This window comes from Triturus cristatus, chromosome 10 (assembly GCF_964204655.1).
Source record: "Triturus cristatus chromosome 10, aTriCri1.1, whole genome shotgun sequence".
In the NCBI taxonomy this organism is placed as follows: domain Eukaryota; kingdom Metazoa; phylum Chordata; class Amphibia; order Caudata; family Salamandridae; genus Triturus; species Triturus cristatus.
Window position 1 is genome coordinate 610117271 of NC_140593.1, and position 25252 is coordinate 610142522.

A 25252-nucleotide genomic window follows, 5' to 3' on the forward strand; every position below is an offset into this window, starting at 1 on the left:
CCATTTATCAGTCTTTGCTATTACTATGATGACCACAATTTCCTGCACGTGTCAGGCACTCTAGATTGTTCGTATGCCACACTACAACCTCCAAGACACTCAGAATATCTATTGCTTGGAGGATATTTGTCTATTGTACTTCCCTCTGTCTAGAACCAATCCCATCACTCTCCAGTCACAAAGCTCCTACCTGAAACCTGGAATCAGGATTTGACAGTCAATCAAACCAAAGAAACTTTATGTGGTTGTCAGATGTAAAAAACCATAAAAGTTGTATATGTAATAGGTTCCGGAGCCCAGCACCAGCAAAGACGTGCACAAATTAAGTACTGGGGCAGATTTATCAACAATTTGTCTGGGTACAAAGTCACAAAAGGAAATATAAATAGGTGAAAGTGTTGATAAACTCTTTTTCCAGGCCAAAACATTATTTGCACTGGAAAGTAGCTTGTTGTAATGTAACACAACTAGCAATTTACGCTACTTTACATTGAGTGATCATCCCATGAGTGGTACATAGGCATTCCTACATTACTACCCAGCCATTAAGTAGGAAACATTTTTTAATTTCTCAAAACGTTTCAAAAATTCCATACGTGCTGCACTGTAAAGCACGCATCCAATGAAAGGTATCCTTCCAGAACTAACTCTATGCTAGACATCACACATATACCATTGCACTATCGTGCTAAGGTCTGTGTGTGGCGCTAGATAGCTTAATAGTGCACCAGTGCCAGGGAAGAGAGCAGCAGTGCCATAGCGAACACTTTGCGAGCCGAGACGATTATGTGAAGACGGATGCGTCTATTTACTGACATATGGTTATCACTGTAAACCTCTGAGTGGATACAACTTTACTGCCCAGAATGTTGTTCTAAATCAACTGGCCCTAATACATCGGCATAAGAAAAATGCATTATAACATATACTGTGAGCCCTGAAGAAGTCCGATTGCGGACGAAACGCGTTGGCGGTTGCAAAAAACGTTTTTAAAAGATTAAGAAAAATGAATAAAGGATAATCAAAAAAGCACAAGATGACATCGATCTTTCTTTGGGAAAACAGTTGTGTCAAAAATTACTGTCTGTGTATTCTACATGTTTGACTTTTTATAAGTGTGCAGGGCTGTTTGTTTTTGTACCATATTTTAGTTTATATATGGCGCTGCCCGGCTCCTGCAAACCAGCACCACAACTTTGGTTGCTGCACAGCACTGTGCCAGAAATTAATAAATATGCCCTTGCATCTTCCAAGTTATCTAACACTCACAAGATGCATCAATGAAGGAGAGACATGTATGGGTAAAATTAAATACTGATCTAGAACGAGAAATCAACAAAAATGGAATACATGGATTGTGTTGAGATTGCTTAAACCTACACATCATACTGAGGTGCTCAAGGACTAGGAGTACTGGCTTAAGCCACGATCAGAAATACTTTACTGCAATGCACAACTTACAGGCAATGGCCCAAATCTACGTGAATGATCCAAAGGTCGCAGCTTGCGCACTTGCTCAGCACTAAATCAGGCTTTGCGCAAGTAACGCCTTTTATCTATCGTTTGTGAATCGGACCCTTGGCACTTTGACGCTCTTTCTTCCATTGCAGTGTTTTATTACGCACGCAGCCCGCGCTCTGCATCTGCATTAAAAGTCTGCTGCTGTTACCTCCATGATGTAGTTGGCCAGGCTCGCAGTTGAATCATTTCTGAAGGTCTGGCTGATCAATAGTTTTCTCCTGTTATTGATTTCATCCCAGTGCTTCCCATAGCTCACCTCCAGCTGGGAGTGCAGATGGGAAACGTTCTCGGCATGCTTCAGCAGCACCTGTGGAGAAGAGCACATACTTCTGTACTGTGTGACCTTGTCTCCCCCTGGTGTCCAGCAGAGGGCGCAGCACTGGCAGAAGACATTTTTAAAAATATATTTGGAGGTCGTGTCCTCCAACATTATCCCAAGGTAAAGGAAAACAGTCTTTTAAGTTTAACAGTGTTACTAAAGATAAGATTGAAAACATGATAATCCACCATATAAGAATCGGATAATTAGGTGAGAGAATATATGTACACTGTAACTAAAAGGAGGGAGCTAGAAAAGGAGAAAGAGAGCAAGGCTCAGAATGAGAAAAATAATTAAAGAAGAAAAGAGGGAGGGAGGGGACGATAGCATAAAGAACATAGGGCTGGATGTACAATGCAATGATAGCAAAATCCTGGTCTCAATTTGCGAACAGTAATTTTTTGACCAGTAACGAATTTTACAAACTGACCTGTGTGCTAATAGGTTGGTTTGTGAAATTCCAATATGTAATTGGTTGTAATCTGATCTACCTCATGAATATTAATAAGGAAGATCAAAAATTGTAACTCACTCCGAATAGTGTCCATCACAGGGATGGTGGCCTGCTAGAGTCACCATATCTCCTTGTCAGTGATCATATTTCAATAAACGTTTTTTTTAAAGCAGACAGTTTTCCATAAAGCAAATGGTGCTGCATTAATAAAAAACGTTTAATACCGTGTTTTAGGTTTGTTCAAAAGTAGGCAGTGGTCTATTCCCCGAGACATCTTTTGTTTTGTTATCATTCACAAATGGGAAGGGGTTCCAACTGTCACTCCAGCTGAAAGTAGGCAGATTTCCAAGGTTTTGTACCCAGATTTCGGTCTCAAAACATTGATAGATTGCATACCGAATCGGTATTTGGAAGAGATCCCTAACACACCTTTTCCAACTACCAAATCATAATGGGGTCGCAATCCTATTTTAGTAGTTGGTGAAATGGGATCAGTGCATTTAAAAATGCATTTTTATGATTGTGAAAAATGCTTTGTACATCTGCCCCATAGACAGCTACTGAGAGATGGGTAGAATAATTGAAAGGTAATAAGGAAGAAAAGTTGAAATAATGAGATAGAGACAGAGGGCATGATTCACAAACGTTAGCTTACCCTTTTTTGTAAGTTTACTACTTGTTGGTAGTCACAAACTACGAGTCTAATTTTACTAATAGTAATTGTATGACTACAGAGACTCCACACTTGTGGCGGAGACTCCACTCATAAAAAGGTAGGCTGTTCTATCTTTTTATGTGTGGAGTTCCATGCCCTGACCGCAGAGTCTCCGCAGTTGTAAAATTACTATTAGTAAAATTAAACTCGTAGGTTGTGAATACTGAATAAATAGTAAATTTACCAAAAAAGCGTAAGTTTACCTTTGTGAATCAGGCCCAGAAAATCTGAGATAGGGAGAAATGGAAAATGATGAGAAGGACGAGTACAGCAAGTAGGGAGAGATCATGAGAAAATGAAGGCAGAAAAATGAGGAAGAAGGGAGAGAGAAAAGAGAGGCAGGTTAAGAGAGACTGACAAGGTAACAAAGGAGAGAAAGAAAGAGACAGGAAGAAACACATAATAAGAGAATGAGGGACAACAACATATGAAGAGAGGAGACAGAAAAGAAGAGAAAGAGTGAGAGAGGAAGAACGATAGAGAGGGTGAGGGAGAAAGTGAAAGAGAGAAGGCGAGAGACAAGGAGAGAGTAACTCACAGGAGAACCCGTCATTAAATGTAGAGGTCAAAAGTGTTTAACTTATGGTTCCTCATAATCAGCTTTACCTCAGAACAGGTAAGGGTCGCATTAGAGATGGCGTGTGGTCTCAAAAATAGCAATATCATATTTTAAATTCAATTCCCAAGTGCTTATGAAGAATGACTGAATATTGCATTGTAAAATAGAAGCAGTGTCTGTGTTGGCAGAAGGAGCATTCAAAACAGATCCGTAACACGTTTTAATATTTTACCAGTATTCCACTTTCCCTACAGCAAATATATTTAAAAATACTTCTTAATTACAAAAATTAAGTTTAACCTGATTCCACAAATAATGGTCCTTTTGCTTAAAATGTCCGCAGTGGTAAAACTATAGACCAGAAAGTGGACGCTCGTTGAAACCTGGATGCCATTTAAATTGCCTCTTACCTGCTACGAGGGAAACGCGTGGGTGGAGGTCTCTGCAGTCGGGTGTTCCTTGTTGTCTACACACGTTTCTCGTTGCCGTGAGGGGAACGGCCCATCAAGACTTCATTACCCAGCACCCCCAGCACATCGGCGCATGCGGTGACATCACCAGGCAGCGCCGGAACACTACTTAGGCCGCCTGGTGCCACTGCAGCGCGGGACGCGCGCGGGCAGTGCCCGGGCGAAGCCCGGGCCAAGGGCGGGCCCGTCCTTGCCCGTCAGTGGCTGTTAGTGGCTGGGCTGGGCCACCTCTCTTGATTTTTTTTTTTGTTCCTGTTGTTTAGCTGATTGTTTTAGGGTTTTATTATTGCACTTGGCTTTATTTGTGGGGTATTTGATAGTGATATCATCACTTTTACAGGGCGGTCTGTCGTGCAAAACCCCCTTCAACATGAGTAAAAAGAAGGCTGAGGGTAGGTTAGCTGGCACACTCGATGACTACCTAACAAGGGTCGAATTAGAAATTACTGACAAGATCCTAGCAGTGGAACGAAGGCTGTCATTGGACCCTACTACAGCCGTCTCATGTGCCCTTTCCACAGCTGCTAATGTCTCCCCATTGGTAACGTACCCAGGTTCATGTTCACCGGGGGGCCCAGTAAGTGTTCCTTCTAGCTCTGGTCTCACTAACCCCCCTATTACCTCCAGTCCTCCTTCCTCTCCAGCAATGGTTTCCACTCGAGCGAACAATAGAGCTGTAGCCCCTAAAGTTAGAGAACCACCATGTAAAAAAAGGAAAGGTAGGGTCCAAAATAAACCCCCCATCTCCCGAGTTGCTACTGGCTTTCTGGGTGCACAATCCCCAGCACAACCTACTGTCCCTATAGGCACAAGTAATAAGCAATCCATAGATCAGCAGAGCCTTGACATCTTAAGCTCTGTACTTAGGGACCAATTAGCGAGACTTATACAACCTGTCCTGGACAAGCTCGAAACTGTGATGACTAGACTCAACTATATTGAAGCTAACATGCTAAAATGTCAGCCATTAGCTGCAATAATACCCGAACAAAATAATGAGGAGGTGGTTAGCAGAACTAGTGTAAGGACTACCACTGGCCAATATGTTTCAGGAACTTATATTAGCACCCCTCCGGCCCCTCCAGCATCAGGGGCCCAACCGTTTAGGCCTACGACCGCTCCCAACGTTGTAAGAAGACCATTAATTGATCAACAGCCCCTAGAGGAAACAACAAGGCCTGTGACGTTTAATGCAGTGGCTTCTGAAGCATTAAGAAGTTTACATCTCCCTTCTGAGGCCACCCCCTATACAGTCATTCTAGCCAATGTTCCCCAACTGTCGGAAGGGTCTAGTGAGCATTGGTCCAATTTAAAAAATAAAGCTCTGTATTTCCTTTGTAGGAAATTTGGGGCGTCTCAACCCTTATTCGAAGAATTTAAAATGGTCAGGCGGGTGCCCTGGGTTGGTCATACTCAAAAGGCCATGACAGGTGACTGTGTGGTGTTAAGTTTCAGGTCCCGCCTTTTGGTTGAACGTATACTGGAGATGGCTTCATATCATGTTCCCTCTCAAGATGAGATTTTGATCCTACCTTTGGGTTATTTTTACAGGCCAGTAAGGGCTGCGTCCCATATGCAGTTATGTGCCCCCCATTGTAACCCCAAACTAGGTTCCCACCCATTTGGGTTAAACAACCGTTTTGCTGTTCTTTCATCCTTGGAAGACAACGATTGACAGAGGGTTAGTTTTGTTTTGCCCCGGATGGATCTAACTGGGAGCTTACCGTCAGATCGTTGGGAGCCACCTGCTCCTTTGCAACCCTCGGCACATGTCGCCGAACCTGCCCTACCTACTCCCCTTGAATACCTAAAATCACCCAGTGTATGTTCTATTATTGACTCCACTACTGAGACACGTATGCCAAACCCGCCAGTCACCAATTGTAATCTATTATTCTCCTACTGGAATATAGCTGGCCTCCAATCAAAACTGACCTCTCCTGATTGGGTGTCGTTTGTAGATCAGGTTGACATTTGGTGTTTCCAGGAGACGTGGGCGGTTGATCCCATTTTTCGAGTAGGGTATGTGAACTACTCTAAACCAGCTATCAAGGGTACTAGAGGTAGATCGGTGGGTGGTTTGACAACCTGGGTTCGTCAATGTGAGGGTATTGTAGTAATGGAAGTTCCGACAGATAGTCCTGACATATTAGCCATTCGAGCGTCCTCTACAAAGGGTCGTAACATCCTCATAATTAATGTCTATTCTAGGGGAGTATCCAAACAAAAGGTGGGGACCTAGGAGCTGATTATGGTCCAGTGTTCATGCTCCTCATGCCTAGCAATAACAACAAAAGAACACTGTTCCTGTGGTCGGGTGCAAATAGTCACCCAAACCTATCAAACGAAAGAAAGATACAGGAAAAGATAAGACCCCAGGTATTGTGCGTGAACCCACTAGTGAAGTGGGAAGAACATGTCCTTTTACTTGTTGCCCTCACACACCCCACCGTTGATAAAAATCTATGGATCTAAAATTCTCCCAGCAGTTATGTATGGTGCCGAGTTATGGGGGTTCAGTAAATTGGACCCTTTGAGGGTGGCCCAAAATAACTTTTTGAGGTCACTAGTAGGGCTACCTTCTTCTTCCCCACGTATCCCCCTGCTTTATGATCTAGGATGTCAGCCCATTGAAGATATGACCGGGATAGGCCTTTGGCGTTTTGGCGTCGCCTATGGACTACCCCGGAGCTATCCCTTTATGCAAAGGCACTGTTGGAGGTAAAAAATCTGGGGGGCTCTCATAGAATTAGCTGGCTGTCAGAAATTAAACATATTCTGACCGATATGGGTATGGGCGGTCTGTGGTCTAACCCCGTGTCGGCCGTTTTCCCCCCTAAAAAAACTCTTAGAGAATCATATTGGCAATGGTCTTTGCATAGACGCCATTCCTCTTTGACTGACAGTTCTTTGACTACGATTTATCTGCTTACCAAGGATCAACCTTTACTTGAAGCATATTGGGATGTAATAACTAAGAAGTTGGACTGGAAATTATATCACCAATTTAGAACCGGGTCCCTACCATTATGCTCTTTTACCTCAAAGTGGACTATTAACGGCAATGATAAATGTCCAACTTGTAAGAATGTGGTCGAATCAGATGATCATTTTTTATTCATATGCCCGGATTATGATCAACCCAGAAGAGCATGGTTGCGGCCTGTGTGTCGTGAAATAGGTGTCAGATCAGCCCAGGCCGCTAGAAGGATTCTCAAGACAGATACCTCTTCTCTTGTGGTTACTGGTGTAGCTAAATATATTAGCTGGGCCTGGCTTTTACGGAGTAGACGTAATACTTTCAATCCCCCGGCCTCAAATACTGAAGCATAGTACTTTTTTATTTTTATGGAGTACGTTCTAATCAATTTCAAGTCGCTGCTATTGAATTGTTTAATACTTAGTTATCCTTGCTTTTAAATCGTTATTTAACTAAAGGTTTTTATGTCTTTGTTGCAAATAATTCCACACCAATTTTAACTGTTTTTATTAATTATGTCTTTTAAGATGAAATATTCGAAATAAAGACTACTTTGACTTGGACTTGGACTTGGTTAATTGTGTAACACTTGTGCTTAATAAAATAAGCATCAAGTTACTTATCCTACAGAATTCAAATGACATATTTCAGCATTGGCAGACATAACTTGAGGTTAATATGCAAATCTCACAGGATCATAAAACAAATTAGAAACATATCGCACTACTATTTTAGTATAGACTTCAAACATGATGGTTTTAGAGAAAAATAGAAATACAAATTAATTACATACAGACTGCGTGTACAAAGCATACAACGTAATTGATACAAAATTTAGAAAATATACATGTTTACAAAAACAAAATAGAAAATCAAAGTATAAGTATAAATTCACAACCCCAACCAAAGCTAAAGCTTTTTAATTATACACAAAAGTTCAAAAAGGAGGCATCTAGACACTAATCCAGTAAAAAGGATCAAGGAAAATAGCCTGCATAATTTTTGATTAATCCACTTGGATACAAAGCTATGATGTTAAGGCCAGGTGATCAGTCTTCTCCAAAAGATTTCAGCTGCCTTCTTCTAGGAGAAAGATGTGATTAACAGCAAATTAGGGAAACTTCTTTGGAAGATCTACAAACTACCTTCTGAATTTATGCTGTTAATTACTGTTGAAGTGATTGGATTTTTTCTAGCCAGAAAAAAGAGGAAGAACATTTCCAGAATTGAAGAATGAATAATCATTTTGTGCTTGTTGACAAAGCCTGGGAGCGTACATAGCCATATATATAAATGCTCATTCACTTCCCTGCATGAATGCTACTTTTTGATGTAGTTCTTATCACACTAACTTTGATGGAAGAGCCATTAGAAAAAAGAAGGAGTCGAAACGCTACTCTGAGGATCAATAGATTTAACATCCAGTGTAGCCAGGCAACAAAAAAGCAATTCTTTAAGGTTGCAGCTGAAGGCTCTATCAAATCAGCGTATAGCTCAGCCGCAGTCCGTGTAGGTAACAGTGGTGGGGCTGGGTAAGGGGATTTCGAGGGACGATGCAGAGGGAAAATTAATTATTTATTTAATTTTTCATCGGCATAGTCCTTTGAAATCCCCCCTTACCCGGCCCCACCGTCCACCGCTGTTACCTGCACGGACCGCAGCTGGTATAGCATTTTCTTCACTAGAGCAATCTCTTTCGTTCTGCTGGAGGACTTAACATCCACCAGTCCAAGACTACGCCGACTGCTAAATTTAGAAATGGCCGCCAAGCTAGCAGTCATTTCTAAAGCATCGGCAGAACCCGTCGTTGCGGTGGTTCCTGTCAATGCTGCTGAAAGTTTTGTGCACGGCTCCGTCAATATGACCAAGCCCTGTATCAAACTGTCTACTTTTTGATTTTCAAAATGAAATAAAAAATAAAATGCCATGTTAGTTGTCTCTCATGGCGAGGGGAGTATTTACCAGTTTCCACTGCCTCTTACAGCCAGGCTTTCCCTGGCAGTGCCAGTGGAAAACTGACCACTAATTCTGCCAATTTATTTACATGGGTAGAATTAGAGGTCTGCCTGTAATGGGGCTTACTGCACAGGGCTGTCAGAGGGGTTTATCACCGGTGGAAACGCAGTAGTCTCCACCATGATTGAACCTAAGGTCCACTCATTTTTAAACTGGTAGGCGGACCTTAATCTTGGCGGTATGTATAATAAGTCACCGCTGCAATGGAGTATAGATACAGCTAAGATATAAATCAGGACATAAGTTCATTCATCTAACTTAGTACTTTGCCTATCACCTAACTACTATTCCATTGACTTATCCTTAATTAAAATGAAACAAGATAGATGCAAAATTGCCAACATTTCTGTTACTTTGCAGGACATTTAAAAAAGACAAATGGGAGGAATACAATTTTCCCTGTATAATATGAAGATTTAATACTTGTCTTTACTCTCTCTCATTGTTTACTTAAAGTGAGGGCTGATGCCAGTATTTTTCTGGTCACACCTCAGAGTCTCACGAGGTGTATGCCATGCACATTTAAATGTGTTTTTTTACCAGTCTCTTGGGGCATCCTTGTTCCAACAGTTTCCAACACAGAGGGCCATATGTAGGTAGCATACAAGTTACCACTTCTTAAATACCGAACTTTACCGAATCGGTATTTAAGAAGTGGTAACTCGTATGTAGGTAATCATTCGGTAAATATTACCGAATCGGAGAAATTCGGTAATTACCAATTCGGTATTTACCGATTCGGTAATGAGGCATACCTTCCCATTGATTCCTATGGGCCTGGAGGCCCATAGGAATCAATGGGAAGGTTTGCCTCATTACCGAATCGGTAAATACCGATTCGGTAATGGGGGGAGCACATTCAAGGGTGGCAGGGTGTCACATTGACACCCTGTTGCACCCCTGATTCCTGCATGTGTGCACATGTGGCGCACATACATGCCCTAAGGCACTGTTAGTCCAGCAAAATATTGCTTTTTGCAATGAATTCGGTATTTAGCACCAACATATATTTGGTGCTAAATACCGAATTATTTTCCCTACACATCACTCATTTGAGTGTCACCTACATCTCATTTCAGGATTCGGTATTTACCGAATCGGTAAAATTACCGATTCGGTAATTTTACCGATTCGGTAAATTACCGAATCCTGAAATGTTCCCCCTACATAGCACAAGCCTAAATACCGGTCGGTAACGGGATATTTACCGAAAATCGGCCGTTACCGACTGGTATTAGGCTACCTACATATGGCCCAGAGTATCAGCATTCTCAAAATATTCGTCCTTTCCTGTGCAGTTTCTACGAATATGAAGAAATTGGCCATGGCGTAAATTTTATTTTAGGGAGCGTAGGTGTGAGATAGAGAAATGTTGAAGGGTTTTACGATCATTTGGTCTGATGTAGAGGCTTACACTAAGATGGCCTTCTGTGTTCTTTATCCATACGTCTAAAAAATGTTTGCTTTTGATCATCAGAATGCATCTTCAACTTAAGGTCATTTGTACGCTGGATAAGCCATATGTGAAATGATTGAGTGATCTACTATGTCACATGCAACCAGCGGTCCAAAATGACCTAGTCTTTGCTTCTCACTCATCTCACATCAGTAGGACACTTTGAGATAGTGTAGTAAATCCATAAATACCTGATGCTAGTGCTCACTTTCCCGCACAGGTGAGTCCACTCAGATTGGAATGATTCTCCATGAGTGAGGAGTGGGCACAGTGAAAACACGTAGCGGCTGCAGGTTTGTGCTTTCACCTAAATGTGCCGCCCTGGGGGCAGCGCGAGTTTGGGGCTGCCCAAGTGGCAGCGCATACATCATAATAGGGCGCATTGCTATTGTTTGCACCCGGCGCACCTTGTAAAATGTGCACCCAGCGCAAACAATGCGTAATACGGCCCCTGGGAAACAACAATGAGATAATCACAATGGCCAGCAGGCAAACTTCAGGTCAAAGTGAAAATAGAGCAACTAGTAGGAAGGGTACAGTTTCTAGCCTTTCTTCGGTAAAACCTAATGTCGATAGTATCTCAAAGTCTACAGCTCCAGGTACATTTGACATCCTCTGTACCATAACAAGATATTGCAAGAAAGCTGAGTAAACCATTTGTTAACTTATTCACACCTCAAAGCCTCATATGTTATGTATTAGATGGAAAGGTGTAGTGAATACACAGCAGAAAGAGAAAATAGTGTAAAAATGGTGAAGTAGGTATTTTAGCATGCATAATTCCAAAAGCTCACCTTATGGCTAAAAAATGGAAGCTGAGTGCAGTGAAGCTCATGCTCACAATCAAACATATAGCGCTCATCGGAGTTGGTTTCCAATTTGATCTTCTGCACGGTTGAACATTCATGCCGTAGATTCTTTGCATCACCTGTGCAATATGGGAGGAAAGAAAACAAATTCTCAGTATTAATAACTAGGGAGTTTGGTCACAATAATGTAGGAAATTGTATTTCTTATTGATGTGCAAATAGTTATTAATAAAAGCCTCAACCCCTTCCCCTTAATAAAGATTCTTGTGAGTGTTTTTAATTGTAAAGTTTAGAAATTTAGATAATGCTGATATTATAATTGAAATCCAGGCATTGGAAAAATTACACTATCAATTTTCAAGAACTAATTGCTCAGTCAGTCAAGCACAGAAGGACAGATTTGCTACACAGTTAATTGGCGCTCTATAGGAGAAAACTGGAAATCCATGTTCCATTTTTGTGACCCAAAGTACTCTGAAGATAATGTGCTCCTAAACAAACTAGGACCTGGTTTTACAAGCAACTTGACTCTGCCATAACCTTCTAGTGAGAGCTGCTTTCAGACCTCTTATATCACATAGAGATCCCGGTAGAATTAATGATGGTAGAGGGCTAAGCTATGGCTCTTAGGCCCAATGTGCCCAGTCCTTCACTTGTATTTCAAAGAGATTCCATTTGGTTAAACAGATGTGCAGGAGGATTCCCTATTTTGAACTTTGAACCAAGAGGAATGGACCATTTCCAGTAAAGACAACTGATACAAACAATGCCTAAATACTTGTGAAATAGTCTTCCCAGCTGAAACCAAAGGATTAGATTGGCATTGAGATTTTCAAATGATTCTTAGCACATAATTACCTCTATATATCACATATAGATATAGCACACACTCATAAACAAATGTTCATAGAGTAGCTGAGATTTCCCTACACACCCAACTAATATTGCTTTGAAGTGACCGGTTTTTACACACTTTATAAAATACCATAAAATAATTGACAGATTGGTTCATCTGTGATATTACCCCAGAGCACTTGTATTGCCAGCGAGATGTAATATCTTTTTAAGGCCATTTTTAAATGTTTAAACCTATGCCTTTTTCGTATATTGAAATGTAATCTGGCTGTTAGGTATCATTGGCAAAGGCGTACCACAACTAAATATTATATATATATATATATAAATATATACCATATCCTGAAGATGCGAGAGACGGAGCTCCCCACCACCCATGATCTACCCAGCCTCATGTAGCAGCCACTGCCTCCCCACTTCCACTGGAGGCACTTCGCTTCACTAGGAACCTTGGAGGTTCAATCCTGCTGCTGCTGGGGAGTGGAGCACAGCTGTGGGGCTGCTGAGACCTCCCAACTACAGCTCCGACTCCCTCTCAAAATGGTGGCTCCACTTTTCAAAGGCTACACTGTTCTTGCCCACAGCAATGATTTACTGCGGGTGGGGCGCCCTCCCTTCTGTGCACCTCCATGGGGGCCGGCGAACCTGGAATCTCGACATGGCCCCCATCCTGCAATTTACAGCAGCCAGCACCTGGGCATGGACTTGTGGCCCTGCCCAGTTTCTCAAGGGTGTTCTCTGAGCTGCCCCTGGCTACGATGGAGTCTGTTTTTGTGGGGCTGGGGCCCTGTGCTTTTTCTATTGGTGGAGGCCTGTGGCCTAGTTGGCCTTCCCACCCCACTGCCCGAGTCACCCCGGAACACCAGTGTTTGGCTGCTGGCCCTCTCCCTAATAGCCATTGGTGAAGTGCTGAATTGGGTGTGTTGAGGCTCTGCACTGTACTATTGACGTGAGGCCAGTATATAGAGGAGGACTCTGTAAGCATCTGGAGACGTTCCTTGCCTACCACTGTTGCTCCACTTGAAGGTGGGTGATCAATATGCCCTTTCGCGGGACATTCACCTCACTGGACTGATTCTAGGTTCTCATGCCCACATTTTTAATGCCATAGACCTTTGTAGATTCGTCCCTCTTTGTACCTTCTGGGTAATTGGTGACTCTTCCTACGTCTCTGCCTTTTGCGCTTCCTGGGGTCTGTATCCTATCTTGGTGCCTACATGGGGTGTAGCCGATGCCCTAAGGATGATGCGGCCACGAGCGCCCTCCTACAGGAAATCAATTAGAGCACTGGCGGCAAAGACACTGCATATATGGATGACAAGTTCTGTAAACTCCTGGCCACAATCAGCGGTTCTGGGGAATGCCTGGAGGGCAAAATCAACTCCCTTTCTGTTGAACTGGGTCTGATATATGAGGATGTGCAGAAGATTTCAGAATGGGTTACTGCTCTGAAGAACTCGGTGTAGAGCTTAGCTCCAGCGCCTCAGTTGGCGGATCATTGTATCACCTCTTTTGAGGCACAGACTAAGCGCTTGGCAACCTGCTTGGATGACTAGGAGGACTGGGCTAGGTGTAATAACATCCGAGATGTGGGGCTGCCTGAGCATTCTGAGGAGGATTCCCTGCTGGTTTACCTCAAGACCTGGCTCCAGTAGGTCAGGGCCCCCAAAGGTCTCTCCAAATTCTATGCTTTAGAACATGCGCACAGGGTGCCGGCCTGTGAACCTCGTCCCGGGGCCCTCCTAGTTCTGTGGTAGCCCACCTTTTGCATTTTCGGGACCGGGATCATCTCCTGCAGGAGCAGGCTCATGCACATGGCTCGTTTGCGGTTGACAGTGCCAAAGTGTCTTTCTACCGTGACTTCACTCGTCAGGTTCAAACTCAGAGGTCATCCTTTAGAGCGGTCAAGAAGCTATGCGACATGGGCCTGCTGTACTCTTTGCTCGCCCCAGCTCATGTGCAGGTCCAGTCTGAGAATAAGGTACATTTTTTCACTGATACGTCTGTGGCCTGAGACGAGTTCAAACTCTACGACAAGGACATGGTGTGGCCTGAATAGACTGGGCCTAACTATTCTATGAGCCCCAAGCACCAATGTTCTGCGCACCCTTCTAAGACACAGGTGGCGCTGGAACAGTCGGGCGGTTTAGATGGCTGCTAATTTGGGATCTAATGGCAACCTCATGCGGCCCACGTAATCAGAGAGCTATTCCTCCACCTCCGACTCCAAGGATTCTATCACTCCTGGGGTCACTCCTGGGTCTGTGAATATATTGGTTTGATATGCTTCATTGGACCTGCCCTGAGTGTTTTGCCTTGTTTATATACAGTGTTTTCAGGGGCGGTATGGCTTGCTGGTGATTTGTGAATGTTTCTGTTCACTACTTCTCACTCATGGGTTTCAGGGGGGGTCTAGGTGTGAGGGAGGGTTGCGGGCCTCATTCTATTGCCTTACTGTCTTTTTTGAGTGGTGGTTTCCACTTCTTGTTGAGGGCTCCTTCCCCCTGTTTATTCTTCTGTTACGCATCTCGTTGGCCTTTAGTTGGTTCCCTTTGGGACCTGTGTATGGGCTGTTAAGACATGATGTTTGCATATCTCAGTCTTTGCGGGGGGGGGAAATGTTAGGGTTTCTATTTTGTATCTTGTTGTTTATTTGTTTGGTTGCCGGTGCTGGTATGTATAAGGCTGTGGCGCTGTATGCTTGGTGCAGTAGGCCCTGCTTTGTTTCATGAGTTTCTTCTCCCAGTGGGTCCTCTGGGTGGTTCTTTTTCTTCTTGGTTTGTTATGCATGGCTACGCAAATTAAGATACTTACATGGAATGTGCATAGCTTCTCTTCTCCCTCTAAGTGTTATAATGTGTTTTTCTATTTGAAACAGCAGGGGTCCATGTTGCTTTTCTTTAGGAGACCCACCTTACTGAGACTGAAGGCCGCACTCTTCAGGGACGCTGGCGGGGCCAGCACTATGCTACTTCTTACTTTGCCTTTTCTCGGGTTGCTCTTATTTGGATCAGACTTGGAGTCCCCCTGCGCATGCATAGGGTGGTTACGGACCCAGAGGGTCATTATGTCCTCGTATTCGGGAGTCTGAATGGTAGGGCTGTTGCCCTCTTAAATATTTATGCTCTGAATGTGGATCAGTCAACATTCCTTACCAGCTTGGCTCCACTGCTTTCTCTTATGATCCCCAAACAGAAGGTGGTTGTGGGATTTTAACTGTGTCGAGGATTTAAACCTGGATCACTGACATCCTCCCCTACATGGAGTGCCTGCGGGAAGGCTGGCAGCAGTGGCCCATTTGTGGTCTGGACAGGGGGATCTAGTTGATTGTTGGCAGATTCATCACCCGGAAGATCATGTGAACTCCTGCTGCTCTGGACTACATGATCTTGAGGTTTGCCTTGACAGGTTTTATACTTGTAGGGAACTTTGTGACCAAGTGGTGGGACTGGAATAGCTGGTAAAAACCTATCATGACCATGCTCAGTGGGCAGATTCAAGTGGTCCATCTCTAGACCTAGTGTGCCTGCCAGATGCTTTGATCCAGCTCTTTTGGACGATCAGACCTCCCGGGTTTTACTGGGGGAGCACATTTCTCAGGACTGGACTGGTAACACTGGTTCAGCCTTGTCAGTGGGGGTGGAATGGGAGGCTCTGAAGGTGGTGATTCGGGGATATTGTATTTCTAGGAAAGTAGGGGTTCACACTCAGCCCCTTTCTGACACTCAACTGCAGGAGGTGGTGTTGGATTATCTTCTGGGTGGGCTGGAGCGGTCCCTGGATGGTAGGGGGCACTTGCCGGAGGAGTGGGAAAGGCTGCCTGAGCTTGTGGAGTGCCTTCATTGATTTGATTATAAGGTTATATGGCTAGGACACATGCAGAGCAGGATGGCTATTGCGGGATGTCGGGGTGGTCTCTCTATACTTCAGGTACGTGGTCCTTCAGAGTGTGAAGTCTTTATTCACGTAGGAGATCAATGCGGTGCTCTTGCAACACTAGTGGGAGCTGTAGTCCTTGGGGGTGGTGAGTGATGAGGGGAAAATGCTGGGTTTTATTGCAGATGCTTCTAAGTGTCCCTTGAGCCTGCGGTGGCGGTTCAACTGGGTATGGATATTACCGAGCAGGAGGTACAGGAAGCAATTAAGGAGATGGCGAGGGGTAAGGTGCCTGGTCTTGGTAGGTTTCCAATAGACTTTTACAAGGCTTTTACATCCGACCTGATTCCTAGACTGGTGGCGCGTCTCAATGACTCTCGGCAGCATGGCCAGATTCCGCCCTCAAGGCAAGAAGCAGCCATTGTATCACTCCATGATAAAGATAAGGACCCCCTTCTTCTTGCTTCTAACCGCTCTATCTCTATGCTTAATGCAGATTTCAAAATTTTAAGTAAACATCTGGCGATGCGGGCACTTTGCCATATGTGCTCTTTAGTGTACCCAGACCAACCAGGCTTTATACCCACATGCAGCACTATGTCAATTGTTTCTGGCCTTGGACCGTCTGGAGGATCTCCCACCAGAGGCTCTGGTTATTTTGGTTGACATTAGGAAAGCATTTGACTTACTCTGCTTGGACTTCCCGTATGTTATGATGCTTAGCAAGGGCTTCGGTGGGCACTTCATCAAATGGACAAAGCTTCTTTATTGGGGCCCCCTAGTCAGGATCCGTACCGGCCTCTTGATATCAAAGGCCTTCTTTTGCGGTGGAGCAGGGCACTAGGCAGGGTTTCCCCTTGTCACCTTTATCATTTATCATTGTGTCCTGTCTCCACACAAAGGGCTGCACACCCCCTGTAGCTAGTCTAGAGCCAGGGCCAGGAAGGCCGGGCCCCTGTGCACTTCAAAAACATGCATCTAGAAGTTTCTCCAACATCAGTACCTCCTCACGGCCGGACAAGCCGGAAGACACGGCAGAGTGCAAGCGGTGCTGACATTCTTTTCAACATAATGGAAATTTATTTTGAATCTTGAGGCAGAAGCTACAAGCCACTTGGAGAGAAAACATTTATTCAGTTTTTTTGGCAGTATAATGGACTACCAGGACCACAATGCCAGTAATTACGCCCACTGGGGCGGGACTCTTTATTCAAATAAAGTACGTTCTTTAATGTCCGCTTTCAGCCTCATTCCTGCCAGTGATCAAGAGCTCGAAACGCGTATGGCCTGAAATGCGTGCAGCTTGTTACCACTGTTGCCTCCTGCGGGGAGTGTGCGTGTACCTCATGGTGTGTGACCTCCTCTTTGGGCAACCTTGCTGTATGATATATATATATACATACATACAGCCTGAAAAAACAAAGGCTAAAGTGACGTTATAGTTTGGTGCTGAAATGGGTTACCTATATATACTACCTACTAGTGTTTGCCAGTCTGTGGTTATAGTTAGGACCATGTTTCCACAGAAAAAGCGTTGGTTGACTTGTCTAGATCTTTGGTGCTAGTTGATGAATCTTCATGAAATTTTCCCAAAAATGTGCACCAGAGATTCTTGTTGTGCATGGAATGTTTTGGGGTTATCCATGAAGTGGGGGCTGAGAAAAAGGGAGGGGCATAAAAAGTGTTTTTCCAATGTTGATATCCATAGAGATATTAAAAACAACTACAGCCTGTACAGCTGGAGGAAATTACACCAAATTTGGCAGAAAGGTAATTCTTGGTCTAGAAAGAACATTTTTATTATTTGGTGTAAATCCGTTCAGTAGCTTTGGAGATATTAAAGGAAATCCAAATTTGTATATCTAGGGATGTGGATCCTCAGAGGATCCGACAGTCCCCATGCTGAAATCTGATTGGCTGCTAACACTTCAACCAGGAAGTGTTGGCAGCCATTTTAGGACTCCGCTTCAGCCTAGCCCCAGACAAACATTTAACGAAAGAAAAGGGGGCAGGGTAGGAACACCCTGACCCCCTAGTTGTGGTGCTGGGGTCCTGTGACTCCGACAGGACCAAAAAGCAGTTTTTAAAAAACAACATTTTGCCTCAGGAATGTGACGGAGCCTGGAAAAATGTATAAAAAAAAAACAAGCACCAGCTGGCGTGTTTTGTTTTTCATGGCCAATGTCCCATGGGCATTTATTAATAAAAGAGGGGGGCACATAGGGCCCCCTTCCTAAGTCTCTTAGAGCCCCAGGGGCCATGTGGAACCCCTTCATAGGCTCTCTTGAGCCCCTGGAACCACCACCTCTCCAGGGCTTAATTTAAAATATTGGAGTGGGGCCAGGTCGACCCCCTTCCATGGGCGTTTTAGAGCCCCGGGGACCATCACCTCCCTGGGGCTTAATATGAATAATTTGTGGGGGGACCAAACAGACCCTGTGCCCTGGGTACCATCATCTCCCCGGGGTAGCAAGCCAAATACATGTGGGAGGTGGGCGGCGAGGCCCACCTCACAGGTCATATACAGCTCAGGGGACCACCACCTCCCCCGAGGCAGGCCTGTGAAAAGAAAAGGAGGGGACCATCGGCTCCTCCTATGTCCCGGTGTGCCCACCCTCGGGACATAACTGTTTTCTTATGCTTGGCAGAAGCTGACAGCTCCCACCCAGCAAAGGCAAATTATATAGTCGGCGAAAGCTGTCAAAGTGCTAAAGTTCAGAAACGAGCAGAGAGGCAAAATTGTGGTCAGAAACCAGAAAAAGCGGCAGAATAAAGGTCAGAAACGAGCAGAAACAGGAAAAATAAAGGTCAGGAACGAGCAGAAAGAGGCAAAACCGAGGTCAGAAACTAACAGCATGAGGCAAAACAGAGGTCCGAAACTAACAGAAACAGGAAAAATAAAGGTCAGGAGCAAGCAGAAAGAGGCAAAATAACAGGCAAAATGAGCAGAAAGAGGTACAATAGAGAGCAGGAGTGAGGAGAGGCAGAAAAATTAGGAGAAATGAGTGGAGGAGGCACAGAACCGAAGACAGCAGAGGATAGCGGACTGAAGGCAAGTTGGACAGTACGACTGTCACAGAGGGAGCTGGCACAAGGACCTGCTCCTGTGTGCTCCACTAATTTTTTTCCATGCAACCACTCACAGACCCACTCATGCAAACACTCACAGACCCACTCACACACTCAGGCACCCACTCGCACACCCATTCAGAGACTCACAACCACTCAGAATCTAATGCACCCACTCACAGATCCATTTAAGCACTCATTCACTCACTCACAGACCTACTAAGAGACTCACACACCCAATCACACACTCGTGCACCCATTCACAGACCCAATCTGAGACTCACACACCCACTCACAGACCCATTCTGACACTAAAGTTCTCATTCACAGATCCACTGAGATACTCATGCACCCACTCACAGATCCACTAAGAGACTCAAGCACCCACTGAATGGGAGTGAGTGAGTGAGTGTGTAAGTGTCTGAGTGGGTCTGTGAGTGGGTGTGTAAGTGTCTGAGTGCATATGTGAGTGGATGTGGGAGAGTCTTAGTGGGTCTGTCAGTGGGTTGTAAGAGTGTCTGAGTGGGTCTGTGAGTGGTTGTGTAAGTGTCTGAGTGGGTCTGAGAGCGGGTGCGTAAGTATCCGAGTGGGTCATTTTGGATGTGTGAGTGTCTGAGTGGGTCTGTGAGTGGGTGCGTAAGTGTCTGAGTGCATATGTGAGTGGATGTGGGAGAGTCTTAGTGGGTCTGTCAGTGAGTGTGAGAGTATCTGAGTGGATCAGTGAGTAGGTGTGTGAATGTCTGAGTGGGTCTGTCAGTGGGTGTGAGAGTGTCTGAGTGGGTTTTGTAGTGGGCACATGAATGTCAGAGTGAGTGTGTGTATATTTAAAAAAGAAAATCTGAATTTGTGAATCCGCCGCAAAGTTAAACAGGGGCTGCACTGAGCGTTGCAACGCATTTACGAACCCTTGCATGTGGAAAACAAATGTTTCTGGGCATTTTCTTACCCATCAAGGGTTCCTCTCAGACCCCCATAGTGCACCCAGGGGTCAGGGTACATCTACCGTGTCCCCTTCCACTACATTTCATGTTTATTTTTGCTACCAGTGACTGTTCTCCGATGTCTAAAATGGTGGCGCAACTTTCTACTCAAGTTGCGGCCAGCCAATCACGGCAGTGCTGTTGGCACATGGATTCACAAAGCGCCACAAAGGATTCACGAGGGGTCCATACCCCTAGATATACATATTTGTTTTTCCTTTAATATCAACAAAACTACTGAATGGATTTACACCAAATCACAAAAAGCACACTTTCTAGACCAAGATTTAGCTTTCGGCCAAATTTGGTGTAATTCCATCCAGCGGTTTGGGCTGTAGTCGAGTCTCAAATCCCTATGGGTAATTGTATGTGGAAACCGCGTTTTGATACCCCCCCTTTTTCTCAGCCCCTGCTTCATGAATCACCCCAAAGCTTTCCATATAGCAGCTGAAGTGAGTAGGAAACAAGTTTTAAAAATTTAGTGAGATTCAGCAAACGGCGCAAAACTTATTGGCAAAACAATAACCGATTTTCCTATGGAAACTAGGTCCTAACTATGCATATATTTTCCCCAAAAGTATGTTTATATTATATATATATATATATATTATTTTTGGGGGGGGAGGGGGAGGACATTGAGGAAGGCGTTTGCGTCGAAATGTGTCTGTTCGGTGTTGTGGTCGTGTTGGCGATTAAAATTTGAAGAAGTAAGCATTCCGAGTGTGCGCCTCAATTTGTGATCATGACGAGATCATTATTTCGTGATATATATATATATTCACTGAAAAAACCATAGGTTTCACACATGTTATAGTTAGCTGGACATTTCACTCGTAAAAAACCAATGAAATTCCCCCGTTATAGTTAGTGCAGGCAACTATAACTCACGCGACCGCAATCCTCTGCTGATGATGTCAAATATTACATCACTGATGACATATGTGTCTTTATGAAAAATAAATATTTGTAATATATGTATAGCTAAAGATACAGTATTAGCATCAACAGAGGATTGCGGTCGCGTGAGTTATAGTTGCCTGCACTAACTATAACGGGGGAATTTCATTGGTTTTTTACGAGTGAAATGTCCAGCTAACTATAACATGTGTGAAACCTATAGTTTTTTCAGTGAATTTGCAAGGTTTTTTAAATGCTAATTCCTAACTATAACGTGTGTGAAACCTATGGTTTTTTCAGTGAATTTGTGCGGTTTTTTAAATGCAAATTTTTTTTTGAGATTTTTGGTAAACCTATGTATAAAATAATATATGTACTATATCCTGCATTATGGAATGGTTATTATTTTTTTTTATGCATTTTTTTCCGTGCGCGTACTGTAAGCTGACACTACGCGCTCCGTACGTCATAAGTACGGTGCGCTTACGTGATACGATGCGCGTACGGTAAGCTGACGCTACGCGCTCCGTACGTCATAAGTACAGTGCGCTTACGTAATACGTACGTGACGTACGCGTACACGCATGCGCGTCGCGCGGAAGCAACGTTGCGGTTACGCAGGGGCGTGTAATGCGCATGCGCGAGTGCGTCTTACGTACGCGCTCCGTAAGCGCTCCGTAAGCGTCATGTTTGCGCATGCGTACTTGTTTACGAGCGCGTACCGTAAGCTTACGGAGCGCGCACGGTAGGTCATGTGATCCACAAAGAACACTTTTCATTGGTTGAAACTACTTTCAGTTCCAGAAACTTCCCACACCACACCCATTCCCCTCATTACTGCTTGAGATCCCCTAGGAGAAGGAGCTGAATTGACATTGAGATACAATGGCAGAGCAGCAGACCTCTTCTGAGAGTGAGACTAGCAGCACCATCATCAGATAGAGAAGGAGGAAACAAAAGGATTCTTTTGTGTGGGAGTATTTTACTTTTCCAGAGGGGCAGAAAAAGGTCAATGCTCCATTGGTCACTTGCACACTTTGTGACCGTGTTTTATCTAGAGGAGATCCAAGGAAGAAGTATTCCTTTGGAAATCACTCTATGATGAGACACATTAGGGATAAACATCCCAGGACCTTTGCTCGACATACTGAAGAAAACTCTTCAGTAAGTCACCGGAGCCCAACCTCAGAATCTCAGCCGAGTACATCATCGGCAGCTCAGCTGAGCCCTTCCTCTGAGGTGGGAGCATCACCTTCTTCTGCTCCTCTGGACATTAACCCTCGATTTCGGAGGGTTTCAATGAGGTGTACAACGTGTTGTGGTCTTATTGTTTTTGGGGAGACCAGTGTTTCCCTTATTAACAATAAGATAGACCAGCACGTTTGTAGACGCTCATAATATTCCCATTCTTTCTTTCCTCCATCCCTGTATTAACCCAACGGCTCTTTTAAGAGCCAACCTTACCTGACAATTTTTGTTATTTTTTTTTAAGCTTTCCTTTTTGAAAAAAATGTTTTGCCGTGCGCGTACGGTACGCGTCATCGCGGAATAGTTACGCGAAGTTCGCAGAATTTTCCCTCGCGGAATTTCTCCGTTTACGCCGTGCGCTTATGCTACGCGCATTCGGCGATTTTTCGAAAAAAAATGTAAATACATTTTTGCCCTTGGGGGTCCTTCTGGGACCCCCTGACCAAGGCTAGGAGGTCAGGAACTGTCCAGCGTGCCCCCTTTTCACGTTATCCACCTTTGTTTTTCACCCCCTCAGACTGCGAGAGACAAAATGGCGGCCGACACTTCCTGGTTTCGACCGATTCGAATGTTTACTGAGATCTAACAACCAATCAGAATCGCGCTCGTGCACGGCGGCGTGCGCGTACGGTAAGCTTACGGTTCGAGCTCGGAGCGCGCCTATAGATATATATATTGATTTAAATGCTATTTTCTCAGGAAATACTGAACAGATTTACACGAGACCTTCAAAAGGCACATCCCTGACCTGACAGCTACCTCTCTGCCAAAATTGACTAAAGGTCCTATGGAAAAATGCATGGGGAAAACGCGTTTTGGGACCCCCCCTTTTTCTCAGCCCCCACTTGACGAATCCCCCCGAGACTTCCAGGGTAGGAGCGGAGCGGAGCGCCCCACCTATTTTGAGAATTTCGCGAGGATTCGTCAATCGGCGCCAAAGTTATTCCAAATAGAATGTTGCGGATTTCCTATGGAAACATGGTCCTAACTATAACTATCTACTGGCGACCGCCAGTAGATAATATATATATATATATATATATATATATATATATATATTACCTACTGGCGGTCGCCAGTAGGTAGTTATAGTTAGGACCCCTTTTCCATAGGAAATCCGCAACATTCTATTTTGAATAACTTTGGCGCCGGTCGACGAATCCTCACGAATTTCTCAAAATAGGTGGGGCGCTACGCTCCGCTCCTACCCTGAAAGTCTCGGGGGGATTCGTCAAGCGGGGGCTGAGATAAAAGGGGGGTCCCAAAACGCATTTTTCCCATGCATTTTTCCATAGGACCTTTAGAACGAGCTACAGCCCGAACGGCTGAACAGAATTACTAGAAATTTGGCAGAGAGGTAGACCCTATGTCAAGGAAGTGCCTTTTGTAGGTTTGGTGTAAATCTGTTCAGTAGATTCTGAGAAAATAGCCTTTAAATCAATATATATATCTGAGCCCGCTTACGGTACGCTTACCGTACGCTTACGGTACGCGTACGGTGGCGTGCGCGAGCGCGATTCTGATTGGCTGTTAGATCTTAGTAAACATTCGAATCGGCCGAAACCAGGAAGCGGCGGCCGCCATTTTGTGTGTTTCACTCAGAAAAAAAAGAGTGAAAACAAGAAAAGGGGGCAATGAGGAGAGTTGCAGACCCCCTTACATTTGTGAGGGGGTCAAAGAAGGACTGTAAAGTACAAAGAAAACATTTATTGATTTTTAAAAAAATCACGGGGTACGCGTACGGTAAGCTTACGGTAAGCGTACGGTAGAAAAAAAATAAAAAAAAATAAATGAAATTCAGATTTAAGTGTTTAGATATTAGGGGGCTCTAAAAAGAGCCGTTGTGTTTATGAAATGATTTTTTAGTGGTACCTACAAGTAAGTACCGATGCAGAGTCTAAGGTTCAAGAGGAAGACTCTGTTCCCTTCATCATTGAAGTGCACACCATCTCCTCTATAAATGTCTTGCATGTCATAACGCAAGTTGTTGTGGTAAATGGCACCCATACCATAGTCACGGAGGAAAGCAGAAACAGATTTGTTGACGTGCTTTCTTGCTTTGTCAATCTGCGGACAGAAATGATTGGACCAGTTCCATTTTTGCCTTTGGCATATGTTGGAAAACACAAAGGCAGTTTTAGGGAAAAGTGAAAACAGTTGTGCAAAGGTGTCCTTCATAAGCATTTCCAGACCTACCCCAGTCAAAGTGCCTAGGTCATTGCCACCACAGTGCACTATTATGAGGTCAGGGTGTTGGATTTGCATGAAGGATTTCACCAATGGCATCAATTGGTGCCACTTTAACCCTCTCTGACCAATCCATTTAATGTCTACATTTGGCAAAGCAAGGTCTCTCACCATATCTGTTTTATCTGCAAACTTTTCACTCCAGAAAACATAGCTGTGCCCTACAATCCACACTGTGAACATCTTCAAAGGAGAACTGGATGCACTCAGGAGGTGTCTTTCAGTAGAATGGCAATATGAAAAGAAAGACAGTTTGGAAATGGAGGCATACATATTTTTTTCAAAACAAAAAGAACTGATTGGCTGTTTCATACCATTCTAGAATAAAAACTAGGCTGTATGTTTAAATTAATAGAAGCATGTTTTGTATTGGTACAAAAAAATGTGTTACCAAAGAACAGTACTATGGATTTGCTGTTAGGTTTGAAAAGTCAAGCACTCTTGCTCTGTGGAATTGAAACATTGTGTGGCGAACTTCTGACCTAACTCCACACAGCAGTGTTCCATGAGCTGTTGCTATGGTAGCAGGCAGAAGTCAAGTTGGGGGAAGGGTACTAGGCAGAAGTCAAGTTGGGGGCAGGGTACTTTTGGAAAAGGGTTGGTTTTCAACCAATAGAAATGTGTGATTACATTTGAAAAAAAGGGGGAAGCACTGAGATTTGAAACTTACATGTATATGTGTGGAAAAATAGAGGGAAAGTTTGCCATTATCTGGTTCTGCTGAGAGGAGAGAGGTGAACAGAACAGAGATCCTGGCTCTGATAATCTGCTGTTTGAGTGC

General features: G+C 44.1%; 1 protein-coding gene across 1 annotated transcript in view; it reads right to left on the bottom strand.

Annotated features, from left to right (window-relative positions):
- Positions 1-25252, bottom strand: part of APOLTP (apolipoprotein lipid transfer particle homolog) — a 1292669-nt gene that overhangs the window by 524515 nt on the left and 742902 nt on the right. The window contains exons 26-27 of the mRNA XM_085632129.1: positions 11285-11418; positions 1670-1828 (exon numbers count right to left, since the gene is read on the bottom strand). Of these exons, the coding sequence (XP_085488255.1) occupies positions 1670-1828; positions 11285-11418 (293 nt within the window). The remainder of the gene's footprint in view (positions 1-1669; positions 1829-11284; positions 11419-25252) is intronic.